Raw genomic sequence first — 21,965 nt, 5'->3', positions numbered from 1 at the left:
TGTCAGTAGTGTTTTCAGATGCTCTACTCCGACACTCACTACTTGTCATTATACTGTATGGTGTGTTCAAGCCACCGCTTGATTTTATACATTAGGTTTTGATTTTACGCCTGTAACTATCACAAAATATCCCATTTTAGTGTTTTTACTACTAATCTGTATCTTTTACATTGTAATGATCATTTTCTTCAACATCTCAGAGATGTTCAAGACTGAAATGTGTTCTTTCTACTTTATTGATTATTGACTTTATTGACTAGCTTGCATTATTCACGGTATGAAATTCAGCGTGTAGTAAGTTGAAATGTTGCTTCAGATAAAGTAGGAGATGTTTCTCCAATATACGTCTGCTTTTATTCATGTTTACTGCTTGGTTATATAGTGCATACTTTTCAGATTTACAAGTCTGCATTTGCAGCTACCGAACTGCAGCCGTGAAACTGTCACAGCTATAAAGAAGTTATGCTCACAATGATCAGTGTCTGATCTCCGATCAGTGCAGGCTGTGTTTTGTGTGATGGTTCAAAACTAGCCCCAAAGAAAGTTTATATGATAGAATGACATGGATTCAGTGGAAGATTTAAACCACATTCAAAACTTACCTTGACAAACGTTAATAGTGTAAAGTGGTGAATAGAAATTGAACCTCTCTGAGTGGATACTGTTGTACATGATCAAAAACCACACTTGCATGTGCCGATTGCAGAGTTAAATTAATGTTTATGTCAGTGGTACTACAGTGCTGGCATCATTAGAATGATTGCCATCAAATGTAAAATAGTGTGCAGCATAGTAGGTAATGTGCAAGGCACGTTATATAACAAGTATCTCCGACCCAGAAATCTGATTGTTCAACTGTGTATTTGGAACGCGCTCAAATCAGCATATGACAGCACACCCCCCATTTCAATGGTAATATATAATTGGAATTGTATTTCATATAATATGCAATATAATGTTGTTTTTACTTGTTATGGGCCTATTAAATGAGACCCATTTGGTGAAAACGGGTCTCCTTTTGTTCTTTTTGGTCACCCCGAGCACCCGTACTGTAACACCACGGATAGCTGTAAGAAGCACGGACCATGCACTTAGAATCACTTAGCTTGACCAGGTTTTAAGACAAGAAATTTCCCCTCTGGGATTAATAAAGCGAATAAAATTTTTTTTTTAAAATGACACTATCCTAACATCTTAGAAATACAAGTGTCCATCAATATATTTTTTCAATGGATATCTTAGTTACGATACGTCTGAGCCAGCTAACCAGCTTTGTTTGTCTATGTGATGTATTTATTCAGTTTGAGAAATCCCACCATTTCCAGAAAGCATTAAAACGGACTAGAAATTATCTATGTTGCTAAGTTGTTACAAAGGGTCGGCCCAGTAGTAAACATTGCACACGGTACAGAGAGAGTCGACTGACGTCATACCCCATGTGTTGCCATGGAAACAGAGATCGCACTAACAAAAGGTTTTATATTTTCAGAGCAAATTGCTTCACAATTTGAATACATTTTTATTACTTATTTTATTTAGTCGGTATCTTGTTGTATAATCACAGTATTGAAGCCAAATCACTTTAATACAGGAATTACAGCGACTGACTCAAAAATATCAGTCAGCATTCAATAGACTCAGTTCTAACATGTAGACGCATCATATGTATCTTATGTTTTTGTTTTGCTTTTCTTATTCATGCGCATTTTTCTCACAATAAAATATTACCTGGGTTCACGTCTTTTTCATATCCATCTAGGTGCCGCTAACCCGACTGTAGCCAGACGCAACATGACCCTGCCGGGAGAAAATGGCCAGAACCTGGTGGAGTGGAGGTTCAGGAAGGAGCAGACACGCGGGAAGGTCATCGTTTTTGGAAGAAAACTCAGGGTGAGTCCTCTCCAGCTGAAGCTCCACGGAAGCAGAGAATAACAGAGAGAAAGTAGGGATGGACGGACTTACTGAAAATGGGTAGTCCTTCTGATAGGGACCATTTTAATTCATCATATATCTCTGTAGAAACGAGTGGTGGCACTTTACTTTTGCCTCTACCTCCTGCGTTTGGCATATCCAAGCAGTATGTATAAAGATGATGGATGGGTGGGAGGGTATTTTTAAGAGTGCATTCTGGGAGGCTGGAGGAGCTTATTTCTAGGTTGAAGCTGGTGACTGATTTAGCTACTGATAGACCGATTGTTGGTCTTGTAAATTAGAAGCCGGCAGTGTATCCTTGGCAACATATTTCCTGTTTCTTGTAAAAGTTTACATTTATTTACATGTGAAGACTTTATCTTGATTAAAAAAAAAAGGCTTATATTGATATTTGAGCTCATATCAATTGTATTAAATTAGGTAGCAACATTGCCTGGTTCTCTGAAGTGTAACAATATCCATCTTAAACTCTTCTCATATTTATGATACATGATGAGTGTCGTGGAAAAGCTGCTAATAAAGAACCCGGATTCAAAGAAAAATCACAGAACACACCGGTTGTGGTTGTCCAAAATCATATTAATATTACGTTGATCAGCGTAACATGGAGAGGTTTCTACACCAACAGACACAACTGATGACACAAATACAGCTGTTTAAATAAAGTAGAGTCGCTAAACCTTGGTCAGTTATACATAGTTTCATGGTCTCATCCTTTCCTCACCGTGTACAGAAGATTATGAAACAGAAGTCGATCTAGTAAGCAGATCAACCTTCAGAGAAGAACATAATTTCTAATTAACGACCTGGGCCTCCGACCTTTGACCTCTTTAGGTCACGCACACGTGACGTCCACTTGCCTAGATTTAGTCACATTTGCATGTTCCCCAAAAATACCCTTTGACACAGACACAACGTAGCCAACGTTTCTAAAAGAAACTCATCAGTGAAAGCAAATGACCCATCTTTTTTTTTTCTTTTGTGAATGCCGTAAACTTTTGTACACGTTACCTGCGCAATATACACAGTTTATTTTTAAATAGGAATGCACATAGCTAGCCTGAGCCAGAGGTGACAGTGACTAGCAAAATTATATCCAATGGGTTGCCGTGGTAGCATGTGAATTATTTGTCTCGCTGAATGCATAGCCTTGCTCAGCGAGTGGAATCCTCTGTGTGATTTTTCACACTCCCCGAGCCATAACAATTTACAGCTTTTGTCAACAGTTATAACTTATCTGAAAATATCTGAAGTTGAAATTCATCATATTGTTATTCATTATCTGTTTACGTATAGCAGCTTTGAGATATGGACGCCCACAGTTCCAGTTGAATTCACTTTAATTCAAGTATATACATGTGTAAATTAATAACATATTCTTATCTGAAAATATATGGGAACACTGTTATGACACCATACATTCATTAAACCCACAGGGTCGCAGGGGGGTTAGAGCCCGTTCCAGCACACACTGGGCAGAGGTGGGGTACAGGTTCACAGGGTTAGTGCACATATAGTCAAATTCACAATGCACAGGCAATTCAGAGTTTCAAATCCCCCCTGCATGTGTGTCCAGCTGACCCCCTATAAGAAAGCAATGCTCAAAAAACAGAGTAATGGGAATCTCATCATTTGTCCACCTCCGTGTGTCTGTGGAGGGAAGGGACCAGCGATTCGTCTGCAGTGCTTGAATATTAAATTAAGCACTCTCTAACTAGCCCAGCCTAATAGGAGGAAACACGTGCAGCCATGTGGCCTCTGGAGAGTTTGATCTACAACAGTAGTGCCACTTTCAACATGGTCCAATAAACTTGAATGAGGTGGCCCACTTGTGCTAATGGGGGAGTGCTGCTAGCAATAATGATCTGCAGGTAGATTTGTTTTTGTAACTGGGTATGCAAAGGTGAGCATAAATACAAAATGTATTCTGCATGTCTGCTGCACATCGGTGATTCAGGTGTGTGAGAATTGGTCTTCATTAACACAACTACAGTCCAGCTGTCTTGCAGCAGCACAAGACATCAAATTAAGCCGTTTATAGTGATGAGGTACTGCGGGGCTCGATGAACAGCGGTGAACTTTAATCCAGCCTTTCCGCTAAATGTTAATATTTAGAGTGTTTTTATATGCTATGCTAATCCTGTTGAGGGATGTGCATTGTGCACAAGATGCCAGTTAATGAGAAATTGCTTGTCTGAGCAGCTTGTTGGATAAAATAATGAGAACATATGCTATCAGACATGAAATGTCAATGCTGGCAACCTATGAGATGATAAGTCAATCATGTAGGACAGCTGGTGATGGGCTTCTTCACTCTCGATCTATTTATTTAGCAAATGAGATTTTCTCTATCATTTTTGTCAATAATGTATGGATGATAGACACGCGGCAGATTAAGGGGATGTGGAGCTCAACATTGGGAGCTCGTTCCATTGCTGCACTCCAGATGTTTGTCTGAAATGTTCTGATGTACATCACACTGATCTGACCGATGGGTGCCAGATCCAAGTGTTTAAAAATCAGCCAGAGATCCAAGTGTTAACCCCAAAGATCAGAAAGTCGTTATGAACACTGGCCGTTGTGGCCTCATATTTTAAAAATGTCTCACTATGAAGGTCAATTACTGTCTCCAACAAAGATGGAAGAGCAGGTACACACACATAGGGACAGTGTGGGGGGAAAAAAACAAAGTTGAAAATTGGCCAGAAAAACATGTATTGGCTTAAAGGACATAAGATGGGCAATTTGGGGGAAATAGGAAAGGTGACATAGACAAGACATGTACATATAAACCCAAAGGACTCAGTGAAGATGACAACATAATAGTTGGCACTAAATTAGTCTTCAGAGAGGAAAATCCTGAATGTGCTGAAATTGGTTTGAGATGAGTTTAATGGCCACCCCGGCAGTTATAAATAAGGACTATCAGAGGACAATTAAAAGTCCTATTTAGCAGTACGTTGAAATAAAAGTCCTCGTTTTCCTTGGATCCACATTAACATGATACGCCATGCTAGTCCGCAGAATGATTTGTGTCCGCTGATACGGGTCGGCTCGGGCTCTGCATGGCTCTGGCTGTTGTCCAGATGGTGTTGTTTCATCCAGCTGGCAACCAGCCAGCATCCCAATATCCTCCCTCTCTGCCCCCTTTTATTCACCTCAATGCATTCAACTAGTGCTAATTTACAAATGAATGAGTGGCTCAAATAAAAATGATGAGAAAAATGACTCTTGACCGTTTTCCAGCAAGACTCTCTCTTTAATGAAAACGGTCTGTAAAACAATCGATTGGCTCATTCATAGTATTTCTCATCTCCTTCAGGATCCATAAGGTGAGTTCAGCACCAGACCTGGGGCTATCTGTCTTCGTAAATCGGACTTTGAACAAACAGCGCGTCATTTAGAAAGCAATAAAGACTGGCGAGCTGGAGCTGTGATGTTTCAGTGTTTTACGGGTCCTGGATCGCAAGTTTATTTCAATTCACTCAGTTATTAACAGGCCTTTAACACCTGAGGTTACTTATTGCTTGTTTGTTTGCTTAGACAGCCATGAAGCATTTTTATGGGTGTTTTAAGGCCTCAGTAAGTTTGTGACCATAAAACAAGGAAGTTGTCCGTCACTCTGAGTGGTTTTCTTTGTAGATTTGCGTTGCAACCTTCAAGACAAACCAAGCATGTTTAATCCTTCTACTGCTGTGTATGGTGGCCCCTGAGGACAAATCGCATGCAAAAGTGAAAGCACAAACATTGAAGAAAGCGCTCGCCTAGTGTTGAGATGAATCACAGAATCCTATACGAACTGCTTGTAGTGTTGTTCAGATATTGAATGGATGGCAGCAGGGATTCATTTAGTGTTAATCGTTAATTTGTGTGTCTCCGCCCCTTCAGGTGAACGGTAGAAACCTGCTGTCTGTGGATTATGATCGGACACTGCGAACAGAGAAGATATATGATGACCACAGGAAGTTCCTGCTGAAGATCATGTATGACACTCAGGGCCATCCGACACTTTGGATTCCCAGCAGCAAGCTGCTGTCAGTAAACTTGACGTACTCCAGGTAAGTCCTTCTGTATGGGGTATTTATCACGTTACAGCATCCTCCTACAGATAGATAGATAGATAGATAGATAGATAGATAGATAGATAGATAGATAGATAGATAGATAGATAGATAGATAGATAGATAGATAGATAGATAGATAGATAGATAGATAGATAGATAGATAGATAGATAGATAGATAGATAGATAGATAGATATCTGTCTGGATATTTTGAGATCACAGTGGTCTCCTGCGTTAACCATCTCTAAAGTCCTTTTGTCTGATAATAGATAATAGTCTGATAATAGATAGATAGAAAAAAAAAAAAATTAAATGCACATTATATACAAAACATTTTTTGAAGAATATTAAATTAAAATAAACAACAGTGCAACAGTGTTATTGATGTTTGATGGATTTGGCCAGAGGTGAGTTATTGTACAGTCTGATTGCAAACAGTGTCCTCCAACATACTTCAGACAGCTACAGGAAGCTCACAGGCTCGCGCTGGAGTGTCCCAATAATAATCATTACAGAAAATCAGTTTGTAATGTGTGTGTGTCTTTGTGTCCAGTACGGGGCAGGTGACAGGCCTTCAGAGGGGTCCGACCACAGACAGGTGGGAGTACGACAGTCAGGGAAGAATCATCTCCAGAGTGTTTGCTGATGGAAAGACATGGAGCTACACTTACCTAGATAAGGTACCGCATGACACAACAAAAGCCTCATACGCACACATGCACACACCTCTGAGTACTTTATGAACAATACACTAATTATGTTTGACAGATTTTTAATTCAGAGGATTGAATGAATTCAGGTGTGTGCATTTATCATCGTTATATGAATATCACTTTTCACATGTGTTCTATTGATGGAAAACAAATCCACATTTGAGAGGGACTCTTTCACAACATTTCAGTCTGAATGGGACATAACACAGATTTAAATTGGAGTCAAAGTTCGCAGTGACACCGAGTGGTAATGGGGAAAGATAAAATTACACCTGTGAACTTACACTGCTCTTCTGTATCTGTAAAAGAGTGATGTTTTTAGCAGTAGAAAAAGAAAACTGAAAATGAATTGATTTAAAATGAGCTCTGAGGGGAAGAAAGGAGTGACATAAAGGAGGACAGAGCCCGTAAAAAAAAATTCAGGCATTCAAAAGAAAGTTTTTCTCTAAAGGAAAAGAGAAGATGTGCAGGATTGTAGGATGTAAGAAAACTAGTCAAAACACTGAAAAACAGTGTTAGAAGGTTTGACTGTGTTCTCCAAATCCTTTGCGGTGACTGCGCTTCTACAACCAGTCTCACAAAGTCACATTGGATGCTGATTATGCACGTATACAAAACTGACTGCAGTATGCTGCAGAAACTCTAAAGCTTCCTGAAGTCCTTTTACCTAAACTGAAGTAGAAGTGAAGTGTAACCTTTGATGCAAACACACCTAACAACTAACTTTGTCTCTTAAAGGAGGACAAGCTAGAGGATTCCCTGTAGTACAAGAGCTGAGGTGTGAAAAGACAAACGGTACGACGAGGAGGAGACAGGAGGGATAAATCAGACACTTTTTAGTATTTGTTAGTTCCAAAAGACGAGCCTGCTACCAAACAACAACAGGCCTGGAAGAAAGATGGAAGAAGGTATTTAAGGGAGTCTGCAAAGACAGAGGTACTACAGTGAGACAGGAGCCAGGGGACAGTGAGAGCTTCTAGGGATACAGAAGGAGAGTCTGACACAGAGAGAAATAACAGCTGACAAGAATTACAAGTAAGACAAGGACAGAAGTTGAAGAGATATATTGACACCGTCTGAATGCGAACAGAAAGAAGTTTGAGTAGTTATTAGTACACATTTACAATAGTTTCAATAGAACACAATAAGATAATTAAGTTGGAAAATCAAAACAAAACAATGTAAGAAATGTAAAAGATTGGGTTCCTGGGATTCATTCTTTTCATTCTGTGAGAATAAAAAAAATTGGAAAATTAAAAAGAAAAAAAGGTATTTATTTATGAATTACACAAAAAAACACTTGTTTTTTGGTGCTTTTGATTGATTTGAAAATAATCTATCATGCAGCAAACAGAGTTCAACGGATGAAAAAAACTGAGTTTAAGTCAGTGCACCAGTGTTTTTAACTTCGCAAACATCACCAATATTACTCTCAATTAGTTTGGCTTTGAAGGAACTGTAAAGGTCGTTGCGGTCGGTGTGTGTTATGAAGGCAAAATCAGGGAAAGCAGATGGAGGAAACATTATTTATTTGTATTACTGTTCCATTGTATATTATATATTTCTTGGTTATTTTTTTTCTGAGTGACAGAGAGAACAAAAATAGAAGGATGATTCCAGTCAACCATGAATAAAACAAGAGAAACTGACAAAGGGAGAAAAGACCAAAGTAAATACGAGAGAAAGAAGTGGAGAACGATGAAAAAGGGGAGAGAGAAGCCATAAAACAAGGGACAAAACGGTGGATGTGAGGAAGAGACCAATAAAAAGATGAGAGGTGGTTCCTCGCAGGAAGTAAATGAGCCACATTCGACGACTGCATGTGTCATTACGTGCACATTCTCACCTTCCCCCCCTTGCACTTGTTTTTCATTCAGCTCCTTCCTCCATCTGTCACTTTGTGTCCTTGTCAAAAATACTTCCAGGAAGCCTTGTTGAGAAACACAGTGTCAAAAAAGCAGAATTTAATCTTTCTCAGTGGCACATGTCTAACATCACAACTGCATGTACTGTACGTGGATGCAACATGCACCATGAACACCACGAACACATTAAGCGGGCGGTATGCTCGTAAATACAGTGTGAACACAGTTATATGCATTCAGCATTAAAATACAGACAATCAGTTTTATTGAGTGAAATTTAAAAGAAGCGTGCAAAAGAATGTAAACCAGCACTCTATGACTGCCCCCTCCCCTCTCCAGCCAGTTTAGCAGGGTAATAGAATCACAGATTAAGCACTTGTTTGGTCGGAGTTCAAGGTCAACTCTTCACCGCCTGTCTGAGGCGAGCAACACAAACCCCAGGAGAACAATGTGTTGGTATTGTTCACTTTCAATGACTTTTCATTGACGAGCTGCTGTCCCCTTTTTCTGGTTCAGATCTGCTCTCTCCTCAGATTTCAGATTATTGTTCCCTACTTAATCGTAGTGCAGGAGGCTCCCAGTGAATTTGTGAAAGTGATGGCTTCTTTCTGTTGTTTTGGACAAGTGGTGTCACGCGACTCTTTAATCATGTTCAGTTTCCCTTTTTCTTGTGGCTCCTTACATGTGCTGCAATGTCTCTGATTACTAGAGGAAATAGTGGGCTTCATTATCCTAAAAGTTGATAGATAATGTACAGACCTCAGCCTGTTCGCTCACTGTGGGCTGTAGATTGAGTCACACTGAGCCCATTTTTTTCACCGTACAATAACGTCAGTATTGAATCTTCTTCTTGTTGCTGCTGTTTTTAAGTCCAGTGCCCATGTTTTTTTAGGTTTTTGTTTCTGCACATTGTAGTGTAGTCTATGGTGAGACTGTCAATAAACATGCGAACGCAGGTCTGGAACAGGACGCACTCTCAGGCCTGGAACACACTGCCTGCGTGGCGTCGTTTCATTTCGGTGTTCATATAAACAGATCAGAGCAGCCACTGTATCGCTCCTCTGTGAGGGCCTGGGTGTTTCTGTGTGTCTCGCTCTAAACGAAGGTAAACAAAAAAACGTGACTGCTTTTTGGTTCACTTCATGTACCTCAAACAATACTATACTGATGGCCATTATCAAAGAGAAACTCATTGATTCGATAATAGGGCCTGCAGCCACAGTAGGTGTGGATACACGCACGCAAGCAAGCCGCAGCTGAGACGCGCATCAGAGGTAACATACACTCCAGGCGGGCAGTGTGTTCCAGGCCTAAGATCTGGGTGGAAGTCTGCTGTGCTGCATCCTCCTCAACCCCAAACTCAGTTCATGGAAACTGTGCTGAAGAAGGTCATGCATGACCTTTAATCTTATATCATCATGACTCTAAATCCACAGTGGTAAAGATTTATGGATGATGATGATGACAATGATGATGAGACACTGCAGTAGTAAACAGTTTTGTCATGAGTAAATCTAATAAAATGTGTCACCTGATTAATTGTGATTGTAATTTATGATGTTTATGATGGAAGCTCGTGAGTGAGACAGTGATGGTAAAGCGTGAAATGAAAAGGCTGACAGCTGTTTTATCCACTAAGGGCCATAAAAAATAAACAGTAAAATCTTTCAAATAATTTGTTTTGGTGTGTTCTGCAGTGGAAACTATGAAAAGAAGCTAGTGATGTGGATGCATCTGGATCTTGTAAAACATATGCACAAGCACCACATATGCTTTGGCTAAGTAGCTACTGTTAGCTGACTGGTTATGTTCCCTGAGCGCTGCAAAAAACAAAACAAAACAAAAAATACTGCTTAAAATGCAAGGCGAGCTGTTTGACTTTCTTACAGCGGGAGCTTTGCATAAGGGCCAGCGGGGCACAACCCCAGCAGATGGTGTAAAAATATCAAGATATTTATCTAATAAAAGCTGATTAACAGAACCACTGCCAGCTGTGCTGACTTTATCTATTCATGTGGATTGATGTGGATGTCCCACAGTGGCATAACATGTAACAGTCACCACTTGACCACTGCTTTTATTTTCTATAAAAGAAACTACCTGATTAATACAGACATCCAGTCAACACCTCGTGTGGTTAAATATCTAGATTTATCTTCCCTGATTCGATGCACCTCTGAATATGTTGTTCTATTTTTTTTATTTTTTTATTTTTTGGCTCATTGTGCCTCTGCTTTGTCTTTTTCCTGCTCTGATGACATGTGTTTGTTCCTCCCCTCCTGTCCTCTCTCTAACAGTCCATGGTCCTGCTGCTGCACAGCCAGCACCAGTACATCTTTGACTATGACTCAGGGGACCGTCTGTCAGCCGTCACCATGCCCAGCGTGGCTCGTCACACCATGCAGACCATCAGATCCATCGGATACTACAGGAACATCTACACCCCGCCTGAAAGCAACGCCTCTGTTACTGTGGACTACTCTGAGGATGGACAGGTGGGTGCAATAAGACTGGAGTAGATATCTCTTCATGTCACTTCTATTTTTTATTTTGTTTTCCCTTTTTCTCGTTTGACTTTCACGCATAACAAGTGTGAGTTGTTTAGTCCCAGATTTTATCTAAAAACATGGACAGTCATGATGAATCTTCTGTGAAATGAGAACTGTTAAAATTTGATTAGTGGCCCATTGATCTGATCATTTAATGACACTGAGACTAATCTTTTCATCATTCTCTGCCTTCTCTCTCTGCAGCTCCTCAGAGTTGCCCATCTGGGCACTGGCAGACGTATTCTGTACAAATATCGCCGACAGGTATTTTTTCATTTCTTTTTATACACTTATAATAATTATATTATCGTATATATTATATTTGTATGTTTGTAAACTTATGATTGTATTTTTACAACAGTTTATTTTCAAGTAAACTTGTAGTTTGGAACTAATGAATGCAGTTTCTTACATATGTAACAGTATTTATGTATAAATACCTTCCTATCCTTTCTTTGCAATAATAATTTATGAATATGTATCCCACACATTGTGAACATATATATTTTTTTAAATGTTTCCCAGAGATCGAGAGGAGAATAATCAGATATACAGAGAGTAGATTGGAAGAAGATTCATTTTTGTTCATGCTCTGTTTTACGTAATTGAAAGCCAAAATAGGGAGAGATGAATATAGCTCACTCATGGGGAACCATGAAAAAACAGTCAGGTGGACTTCAGGGTGGTGGTGAGGCGTGATATGCATGAGTAGCAGCCATAGCAGAAGATGAACAGGGACTCCAACAGATTGAATAGACCAGTCAAGTGTTGATGTCGGCCATTTATTGATGCCACACGGTGATCGTGGGTGAAAAAGGATCGATATTTAAACAGGGTTCATTATTGTAAACACATTTGTTGTATTTGTCTCATTAGAACAAGCTGGCAGAAATCCTGTACGACTCGACGCGGGTCAGCTTCACATACGATGAGACCGCGGGCGTGCTGAAAACGGTCAACCTGCAGAGCGAGGGCTTCATCTGCTCCATCCGCTACCGCCAAATCGGCCCGCTGGTCGACCGGCAAATATTCCGCTTTAGCGAGGACGGGATGGTGAACGCACGCTTTGACTACACCTACGACAACAGCTTCAGGGTCACCAGCATGCAGGCTGTGATCAATGAGACGCCGCTGCCAATTGATCTGTACCAGTTTGATGATATATCTGGGAAGGTGGAGCAGTTCGGGAAGTTTGGAGTCATCTATTATGATATCAATCAGGTAACACAGGATTGGCTGCACTGATATAAATTCAGTGTCACTGAATGATTATTATAAAGTCATTATTTACTCTCTACACTTTTGATTCGACTCGTAATTATTTTGCTGCAGTTTTTCAGATCTCACTCTGGCCTGGTGCACTTTGGCCTTATAGTTTTGCATCTGTTATTGAATGCATCTGGGGATTTTTTTTATCAGGTGGAAATCTTTTTTTTTTTTTTAAATAGCCTTTAGGGCTTAAAGGCTGAGCTTCTAATATGTCAGTGCCAGATACTACAGGGTACCTTCGGAGGTCTTCTAGAGTTCATGTCTTGGCATGTCTTGTTAGAGCTGTTCTGGCAGCATTGCAAAGGACCAGCAGCGTAAAGGTGGTCCTCGTGTTTTGGCTCAGCACATGTCCATCCACATTCTAAAGGTGTGTGTACTTTGTCATCACCTACAGCCCTCTGTGAAATTTTTCACAGTTGCACTTGGCATCAAGGATTACTCATTGGGGTAGAAGATATGGCCAGACATTGCTGATGATATAACATAATGATGTGCTGGGCAGCATGTTATTCAGCAGGTAATCTCCCATCAGCAGCACAAAGCAGGTTTACTGGCACAGTGTCAACAGTAGGCTGTTGGTGGACTCTCATTGGCAACACAAACCAAAAACATGTCTCAAATGAGTGCTTCTTCCTCCTCCTCCTCCTCCTCCTCCTCTTCCTCCTTACTGAGACAGTAGAGAGCTTCTCAAATATCTGTTTTAGTCCAAGCTTCACTCAGCTCTTCGGAGTGCTTCTGAGATGCTTGACAAACAAATGCCCTGAACCCTTTGAATTCCTCAGATGCGAGAGGTCCTCAGTGTGTTTGTGTCCTCCAGAATGGCAGAGGTTTAGTGTAAATGCCCTGTCTAGTCTGCTCAGCCATGCGTAGTCTCAGCAGTTTGCCTATTAAGAGTCTGATCAGCAGAGCTCTGTCACTGGTGGAAGTAAAATGTTTGATTTTCTGAATTTGTCTGGTCTCTGTCTCAGATCATCTCCACAGCAGTGATGACCTACACCAAACACTTTGACCAGCACGGCCGCATCAAGGAAATCCAGTATGAGATCTTCAGGTCTCTAATGTATTGGATCACCATTCAGTATGACAACATGGGCCGAGTCACCAAGCGTGAGATCAAGATCGGACCGTTCGCCAACACAACCAAATATGGTTACGAGTATGACGTTGACGGACAGCTGCAGACGGTCTCCCTCAATGAGAAGATGATGTGGAGGTAGGATAATAAGGTTTCATCTGAACATAAAGTGTTATAATTTTGTTGAAGCCAGATGTTAATATTATCAATTCTGGTCTTGCAGATATAATTATGACCTGAATGGGAATCTACACTTGCTGAACCCGGGGAACAGCGGCCGGTTAACTCCTCTACGCTACGATCTAAGAGACAGGATCACTCGTCTGGGAGACGTTCAGTACAGGCTGGATGAAGATGGCTTCCTGAGACAGAGAGGAGCTGAGATATTTGAATACAACTCCAAAGGTCAGAACTAGTAGTTTGAACACACAACATATTAGTATAAAGGTAGCCTAGTATTACCAAACCCACATTTAATGCATTATTATCTGTTCAAGCTCAATTTAGGATTGTTGCTAGTCGTTGCATCCTAATCAGTCCTTCCAGGAAGTCGCAACACAAGGTCACAATAATTCATGCAAATTCAAGAAAACTCAATATTTGTGGGAGCATGCTTTTTTTTGTTTTTTTTCCGCAATTTTCTGCAAAAAATGTCGCCCGCAGAAGTTGTGCTGAAAGTATTACAGCATAATGTAAGTCTTGTCAAACACAGCTCACTTTATTAACAAAAATAACTCCTAATTTACAATCAGAAAGGCTCCGCTCCTGTTTTCTCATCTTTGTGCACTGGAGGAAGTGGCGGAAGTGAATTATCCAATTAAATGCTTGTTATCAATGGAAGTGATGACATATTACTAAAACTAATTTAAACACACATCAAGTTGTAAGAGACTTCACTTTGTTTTTGTGCAAACAGTAGGCCTATGTGTGAATTAACATGAATTAAACATCATCTAAAGCTCTTATTTTGACAGCTGATGTCATCGTTGTTTCTGTATTACAGTCAGAGACTGTCTGTTCTGGAAAGCTACATCATTTTTAGGAGGTTTCTTTTGTAACTTTTAAACACGTTATTTATTCAATAAATAAATAAAAAAAATACTAGAACTAAAATATTTCTGGGATGTGCAGATATTATCAAAGGAAGTGATTATATATTTATTCCTTTATTGGGTAGTGCTTAAAAAAAATTCAAGTTTTCTTTATCAATGTGCATTTTTTTCAAATTCCCACAATTTGATGTAAAAAACTCACCTAAAACTCATTTTGAGAAAATCTGCCACAAAATCAAAAATGTTTGATCGCATAAAATCACAAAAAAGCTCCTGGAGGGACTGCTTAATGTGAGTAGACCCCAGGCTATTTCACCAATCAGCATTGACCACCACATACTCTATGTTGTGCACCAAAACTCTATCACATTGTTGGAACTACTTTCGACGTCACGACGACCACGGGTGGCGGTTCGGTCCGCCCTTCGAAGTGACTGAGAAAACCTTAACAGGAACAGGGTTTCCAGAGTAATCACAGATGATCTAAATAACAGTTGTCCTTTTGAAATTGGCTGTACTAGAACCATTCATGTGATTATAATATATTAAAATGATTCTGGAGGCAAAAGTTTTGTTTGTAGAAAAATGTATACGTCCTACTCTGGGGCTACTAAACTGTTCAAATTCTATACATTGTAGCTTCAGCATTTAACTTGCCTTCTCATCCTTTGCTTCCTTATTCTTACCTTTTATCATCTTGAACCAGGTCTCCTAGTTCGTGTTTACAGTAAAGCAGCCAGCTGGACCATCCAGTACCGGTACGACGGCTTGGGTCGACGTGTGGCATCCAGAAACAGTCTGGGCCAACACTTGCAGTTCTTCTATGCCGACCTGAACTACCCGACCAGGATCACCCATGTCTACAACCACTCCAGCTCTGAGATCACGTCCTTTTACTACGATCTCCAGGTAGTAGATCCAAGTGTGCTGACAGCATTGCCAAAATTGGTAAAATTGTGTGATTTCTTTCCTAAACTTTGCTTTATGTTCTGCATTATCTCACTATATATACAGGCAGAACTTCCCACTCTGTTTATGAGCCAAGTTTGGATTTTACTCTAAACTTTTGATTTATGATTGTCTGTGCGCAGCAGGTTTCCCTCCAGTGACCGTAGGGAAAATATGGTGAATGTACAGCATCTCAATTAGAGAGGAGGGGAGAATTTTCTCTGCAGCTGCCTCCCTTTATCACACAAACATATTTTGCTACTTTAAACGCTTCACTGGTTAGGGGATCTGTAACACTGTAACTTCTATTGTGATGAATAGGGTTCGTGACCACATAATATTTTAGCCTTCCTTGATTACTGGTGGAGTTACAGGATAGAACGACAGTGATGAAAATCATTATTATTATATTCATAAAGTGTGTAAATGTATTGCTTTATTATCACACAGGGCCATGTGTTTGCTATGGAAATCAGCAGTGGAGAGGAGTTTTATATTGCATGCGATAACACTGGGACCCCACTGGCTGTCTTCAGCAACAATGGACTGCTGCTGAAACAGGTATGTGTGTATTTTTTCTCATGGAGCAAAGGGAGGAAGTGTTTGAGAATCCAGATCGTCAGATCATTTTATTAGTGAGATTTCTTTTTGTGGCGCCGTATCAGATCATAAATCTGTGTGTGTTTGTTTGTACAGGTGCAGTACACAGCTTATGGTGAGGTTTACTTTGATTCCAACCCAGACTTTGTGCTGGTAATTGGTTTCCACGGAGGCCTGTATGATCCTCTGACACGACTGCTGCACTTTGGAGATAGAGATTACGACATCCCTGCGGGGAGGTAGGCAGTCTCGTCACTCATTCTCTCATTTCCAGTCCCGGCATGATTCGCGATTATAATAGGATGCAATCGCAGTTTTTATCAGCGTCACACCTAAACAAAGTGTGTTTGTGATTAAAGGTGGACCACTCCTGACATCAGCACATGGACACGTGTGGGTAAAGACCCTCAGCCCTTCAACCTGTACATGTTTCGAGGCAACAACCCCATCAGCAAGATTCATCAGGTCAAAGAATACGTCACAGGTAACAAAAAACCTTCTCTGTGTACAAACACCGAGGAGGTAGACGGTGCTTTTTAGGTGCAGCTGCTCAATCAGAGGTTAACTGAAGAATGAGTTTTTTTTAACGTTCCAAACCAAATGCTCTTGAAATTAAAGCAAAAGTGTCCCGCAAGGTTCAATTCCAGGTCCACTTCTTTTATTTTAAATAAATACTGTGACTGTTATTTAGCTTGAACCGGACATTTTAGACTCTGTTACTCTAATTGTGTGTTTTTTTTCTAGAATAGTTTGAAAATCAGCATATAAAAAGGATAGCTTTTATCCTAAAGCTAAATGTTGTTAAAGTGAACACAGTGAAATTGTCCTGATGAAACAGGTGCCAAAATGGTTTAGTTTTCATCTGCCAAGTGGAATTATATACTTATCATAGGCAATGATAATGAGCCGGATTTTTAATTTGGATCACATAGATGTTGGATTGGAAATAACGTTATTTTTAATAGTAACGAGTTGAAAAAGTGTGGTTAGTCGTGTTATTAGACGAAGGCATACAAATACTCAAAGTTACAGTATACATTACTCAGCTGGTGCCTCTGTTAACTGCAATTCATCAAAGCTCACTTATTAACTTTTCTTTATGTCTACCTCTTTCCCACACTCTTTCTCTGCAGATGTCAACATCTGGTTGGTCACATTTGGCTTTCATCTCCACAATGCAATCCCAGGATTCCCCATTCCTAAATTTGACCTGACGCAGCCGTCACTGGAGATGAAAAAGAGCCAGCTGTGGGATGACCTGCCGGTACGTATTAGAGGTACTCTCAGATAGACAGGATGGGATGAATTACCACTCACAACTAAAGGGCAAATCCAGATCAGAGATGTGACGGCAGATGTTTTGTTATTACCTGCTGTGATGTCACTCGTCATGTACTGAAGCTACTTATTTGAATTGCAGTTCAAGTATTTGAATGTCATTTGAGGCCTGGAAATGGGGAGAACAGCATGAACCTTTTTTTTTTTTTATCTCTAAAAACAGAAACACTAAATGCATCGATGAATTTGGTTTACAGATATTTCTAAAATGCAAGTAAAATAACAGTTAAAAGCCGCCTTATGCTTTTTATGGTTGCTAATAATTGTTCCGTTTATGTTTGCACAAATACATGCAAGAAAACAGAAAAGCAAGATGTCAAGCAGAAGTTGTAGATAAGAAGAAAAAAAAAAGGGGTGACATGGAGAAGAAATTCTTGGAGCAAAGCACATTTGGAACATCCAGATGAAAATTATAGACTATAAATTAAGATAAAAACAAAGCAGTTCAAAATGTGAGAAAACATCAGCGATAAGGTGAGGAAATCAAGACACAACCTCACACTCAGAGAAAAGAAAATCAGGAAATGTAGTGGAAGAGGAAAATGTAGGAGGAAATGGTGTTAGAATAATGAGGAAGGAAATGAGGAGAGAAGACATTGGTGAAACCAATCATTCACGCCTTTCTCAGCTTAAAGATGAAGTCTCCACTACTGCGTTCTTGCACTCAGACAGTTTTTGGGGCTACTTATACATTTGTTTGGTATACGGGTTATCAGGAAGAGTCACACTTGCACACAAAGAGTGATAAACTGTGCTCAGATCAAAACACAGCACGAACGGCGGCAGTTTTAGAGAGAAATTGAGAGAAGATGAGAGAAAATGAAGGAGGAGGTGAGAGAGACTTGGACTGATGGACCGTGTTACTTGAAGTGTGGTTTTATTTGTGCAGTTTGGCCGTGGTAATGGCCTTTCTCACTGGGAAATTCACAAACTACAGAACCAACACACACACACACACACACACACACACACCACACAAAACATGAATTTTTTTTTTTGTATAAAGTTTACAAATACACACTATAGAGTCAGTGCTTTAAAAAAATAATGGCAAAGAGTTTTTATTTAACAATGAACTTTAAACAACGTGCAGTAAAGAGAAACTGTTGCTCTACCGTTTATTAACAAGAATTGTGCACAGATACTTTGAGATGTCTAATTTTCAGCCTCTGTCCCTGAGAAGGAGCGGTATGGATTCATAGCATGACAATAACAAAGCCACAGATATCATAAAAACATCCAAAGCAGCATCACATCCTGCAAGAAATAACAAGGAAATATACAAAAGTCAAAGAACCTAAACTAAAAAAAAATTAAATAACAGGATGTTCAGAACAGTTCAGAATTATTCATAATAATATTCAGCACTTTACCATGTCGGCATGTGATCACTGTTTCCTTCAGTGTATCGAATGTAAGAATTTGTCATTTTCCATGCTACTGTTCTTTTGGGGCAAGAGGGTTTTCAACCCTTCACCCAAAAACCACAAATCTCTTGCAGTTTATTGAAAAGTAAAACCAAGGCAGGCAAGCCTTAATGCCTAAAAATCTGAGGCTCGATGTGGGACGGATGAAAGAAGGATCTTAGAGAAGTTTCCTATATTGTCTGTTTTATTATTTATAATGCAGTGTTTGTTGCAATTCACTCGTTATCATATCTGATGCAGCAACAAGCACCACTTTTGAATTAAAAGTGAAACATTCCTTCCTCTTTCTCTCCTCAGTCTATCTCAGGCGTCCAGCAGGAAGTGACCCGTCAGTCTCGGGCCTTCCTGTCCTTTGAGCGTATGCCCGAAATTCAGCTCAGCCGGCGACACTCAGACCACACCAAGCCATGGTTGTGGTTCGCTACTGTCAAGTCCCTGATTGGAAAGGGAGTGATGCTTGCCGTGATTCAAGGCCGTGTGGTGACCAACGCTCTAAACATCGCCAACGAGGACTGCATCAAAGTGGCTGCGGTCTTAAATAATGCCTTCTACCTGGAAGACCTGCATTTCACGGTGGAGGGGAGAGACACACACTACTTCATCAAGACCAGCCTGCCCGAGAACGACCTCAGCGCGCTCCGGCTCACCTCGGGCAGGAAGTCCCTGGAGAACGGCGTGAACGTCACAGTATCCCAGTCCACCACCGTGATGAACGGAAGGACGCGACGCTTCGCTGACGTGGAGCTGCAGTACGGCGCTCTGGCACTCCACGTGCGTTACGGGACGACTCTGGACGAAGAGAAAGCCCGAATCCTGGAGCACGCCAGGCAGAGGGCGCTGTCGAGCGCCTGGGCCCGCGAGCAGCAGCGGGTGAGAGACGGGGAGGAAGGCGTTCGGCTGTGGACTGAGGGGGAGAAAAGGCAGCTGCTGAGCAGTGGGAAGGTTCTGGGTAACGACGGCTACTACGTCTTATCCATAGAGCAGTACCCGGAGCTAGCCGACAGCGCCAATAACATGCAGTTCCTACGGCAGAGTGAGATAGGGAGGAGGTAACACGCCATTATCGCAATCAAACGGTTTCACCCTCTTCTGACTGTCAAAGACTAACAAATATTCAACACAAATGGATGTCACAGACTGAACTGTATTAAGACTGAAAATACTGTCCACTGAAGAAGCCCAGAGTTTTCAAATTTGTTTCAATTGGTTGTTAAAGTAGGATTTATTGACTGATTGATGACGTAACAATCATTTCAACGCAGCTGACCAGAGACGTGATGGAACTGCAGTTGTGATTGTCCTCATGAGCCTGCAGGAAGGTTCATCTGACCAATTGCCTTTTCTCTTTTTCAGTTTCTGTCTTTTTCCTTTTGCTCTCTTTCTCTCTCTCTCTCGCTCTCTCTCTCTCTCTCTCTCTCTCTCTCTCTCTCTCTTTCTGTCTTTCTCTCTTTCACCCTGTCGTCTGCCTTCAAACAACCTGCACGCATGCCCCTCCCCCTCTCTCTGGTAGGCGGGGCTAACCTGACTGCTATATTCGTGCTATCTAGCTGTCAAACAGTGGGATGTAGAGACTCGTTCAAATAGGCAACTGAGCATTTCAGTAGCCATCACACCTAGATGAACCCGCAAGCATTTAAAATGGCTGTAAACTGTCCGTGCAGTCCACGTAACAGAAGTCTGTTCAACTCGAACAGAGGCTGCAGCTATTGTACCTGTGTGGGTCCGGATGTGTCGCTCTGGGTTACAGCCATGTCTGAAGGATCCATTGTTCCCATGGCCGATGCCATGGAGTGGAACTGTTGTGGAACGGTTGTGGACTCTCTAAGAGAGACAGGCACAAATAAAAGGACTACAATTTGTACGAAGGTATAAAAAAAAAAAAAAAAAAAAAAAAAAAAAAAGACTGATTTTCTGTTTGGATTTTTTTGTTTTGTTTTTATATATAAACTTGCATTTGCTTCAGACAAAAAGGGGATATAAAAAATGAACAAAAAAGTGTTTACATACTATTACCTATACCACTATTACTGCTATACCACCATCACCACCGCCACTACCATCACTGGAATGGACCATGACCCGAACAAAAAGAAAACAAACTTTTGAGTTGTATTTCTGTTTCTTTCATACTGACATCTATGATCTGTTCGGTCAGTTCTGAAACCACTCTCCTCATCCCCCCCGTGCTTTTACAAGTTCAGCAAACTCGTACAGACCACAGTCAAACAGCGTTGTGTGAGGGAGTTGGCTGACCGCGGCGCCACAGCTGTGTGTGATTCTACGTGGACGTACTCTTTGTGGACCGAGTGGGCTCACCGGTACTGTAAAACCTAGGAGTCCTTCACTTGTGCAAAAATGTGACTAAGCCTCATAATGCATAGACCTCGTGCTTTTATCGGTCAAAGGTAGTAGTATTGCTTGCAATAGAAACATGTTGTCATGGCTTTTTGGAGGGGGGAGGGGGGTAGGGTTGCTGTGAGTAGTAACTAATCGTTGCTTCTCTCTTCGTTTTTGCTCGTTTCTCCTTAAAGGGACAGTGCATCGCCATCAGTGACATTAATGAGTAACAGTAATAGATCAAAAATCGATGTGGATGTTTTTCTCATTGATTGTGGGTCTCTGTACTCTTTTAGAGGATTTTTCTTTGTGTGTATGTGTGTTTACAAAGGTTGGGAGGCAACTTTAATCATTCAAAATGAAAGAGCAGGAACTTTACACAGAGTTAACATCATATGCTACCAATCTTTTCTTTTTTTCAAAGACAATTAAGATGAGCTGGCAATGTTTTAGGGGTTTATCTTTTTTTTTATTTTGAAGGTTGAGAAATTCCACTTATCCGTACATCAATATTAGTCTCAGAGAAAGTAATTTATGTACAGTGTTTCTACGGTAAAGAATAAAAATCCTTGAAACTACTGTTGTTTTCCTGTGTTACTTTTTCAAAGGCAAACAATATAAAAAACTGTCAGCAGCTCTGAAAATCATCTCATAAGGTGATTAACAATTATATTGAGTATATTTAGTTCAGTACGGTAAGAAGAACAACAGTGTGCCCATTTTGACTCTTCTTCATGCCACATTGCAGTTGTTCTACATCTTGTACTTTTGACTCCACTACATTGATCTGACAGCTG

The 21,965-nt window shown here is 40.6% G+C and overlaps 1 protein-coding gene across 5 annotated transcripts in view; it reads left to right on the top strand.

Annotated features, from left to right (window-relative positions):
* tenm3 (teneurin transmembrane protein 3) overlaps window positions 1-21,747 on the top strand; it is a 338,433-nt gene extending 316,686 nt beyond the window's left edge. For all 5 annotated transcript variants that reach the window (XM_069168313.1, XM_069168317.1, XM_069168316.1 and 2 more), the window contains 14 exons: window positions 1,760-1,890; window positions 5,821-5,990; window positions 6,549-6,675; window positions 10,871-11,068; window positions 11,327-11,386; window positions 11,999-12,343; window positions 13,360-13,604; window positions 13,690-13,871; window positions 15,225-15,427; window positions 15,917-16,027; window positions 16,163-16,305; window positions 16,426-16,550; window positions 17,200-17,330; window positions 19,129-21,747. In XM_069168313.1, the coding sequence (XP_069024414.1) occupies window positions 1,760-1,890; window positions 5,821-5,990; window positions 6,549-6,675; window positions 10,871-11,068; window positions 11,327-11,386; window positions 11,999-12,343; window positions 13,360-13,604; window positions 13,690-13,871; window positions 15,225-15,427; window positions 15,917-16,027; window positions 16,163-16,305; window positions 16,426-16,550; window positions 17,200-17,330; window positions 19,129-19,884 (2,927 nt within the window). In that variant the 3' untranslated portion in view covers window positions 19,885-21,747. The remainder of the gene's footprint in view (window positions 1-1,759; window positions 1,891-5,820; window positions 5,991-6,548; window positions 6,676-10,870; window positions 11,069-11,326; window positions 11,387-11,998; window positions 12,344-13,359; window positions 13,605-13,689; window positions 13,872-15,224; window positions 15,428-15,916; window positions 16,028-16,162; window positions 16,306-16,425; window positions 16,551-17,199; window positions 17,331-19,128) is intronic.
* Window positions 21,748-21,965: the final 218 nt, after the last annotated feature.

Source organism: Embiotoca jacksoni, unplaced genomic scaffold, assembly GCF_022577435.1.
Source record: "Embiotoca jacksoni isolate LCO1_2020_lvr unplaced genomic scaffold, fEmbJac1.0.p SCAF_4, whole genome shotgun sequence".
Lineage (NCBI taxonomy): Eukaryota > Metazoa > Chordata > Actinopteri > Embiotocidae > Embiotoca > Embiotoca jacksoni.
Note: the sequence above shows the minus strand (reverse complement) of the source record. Positions and strands in the feature narration are given on the sequence as shown.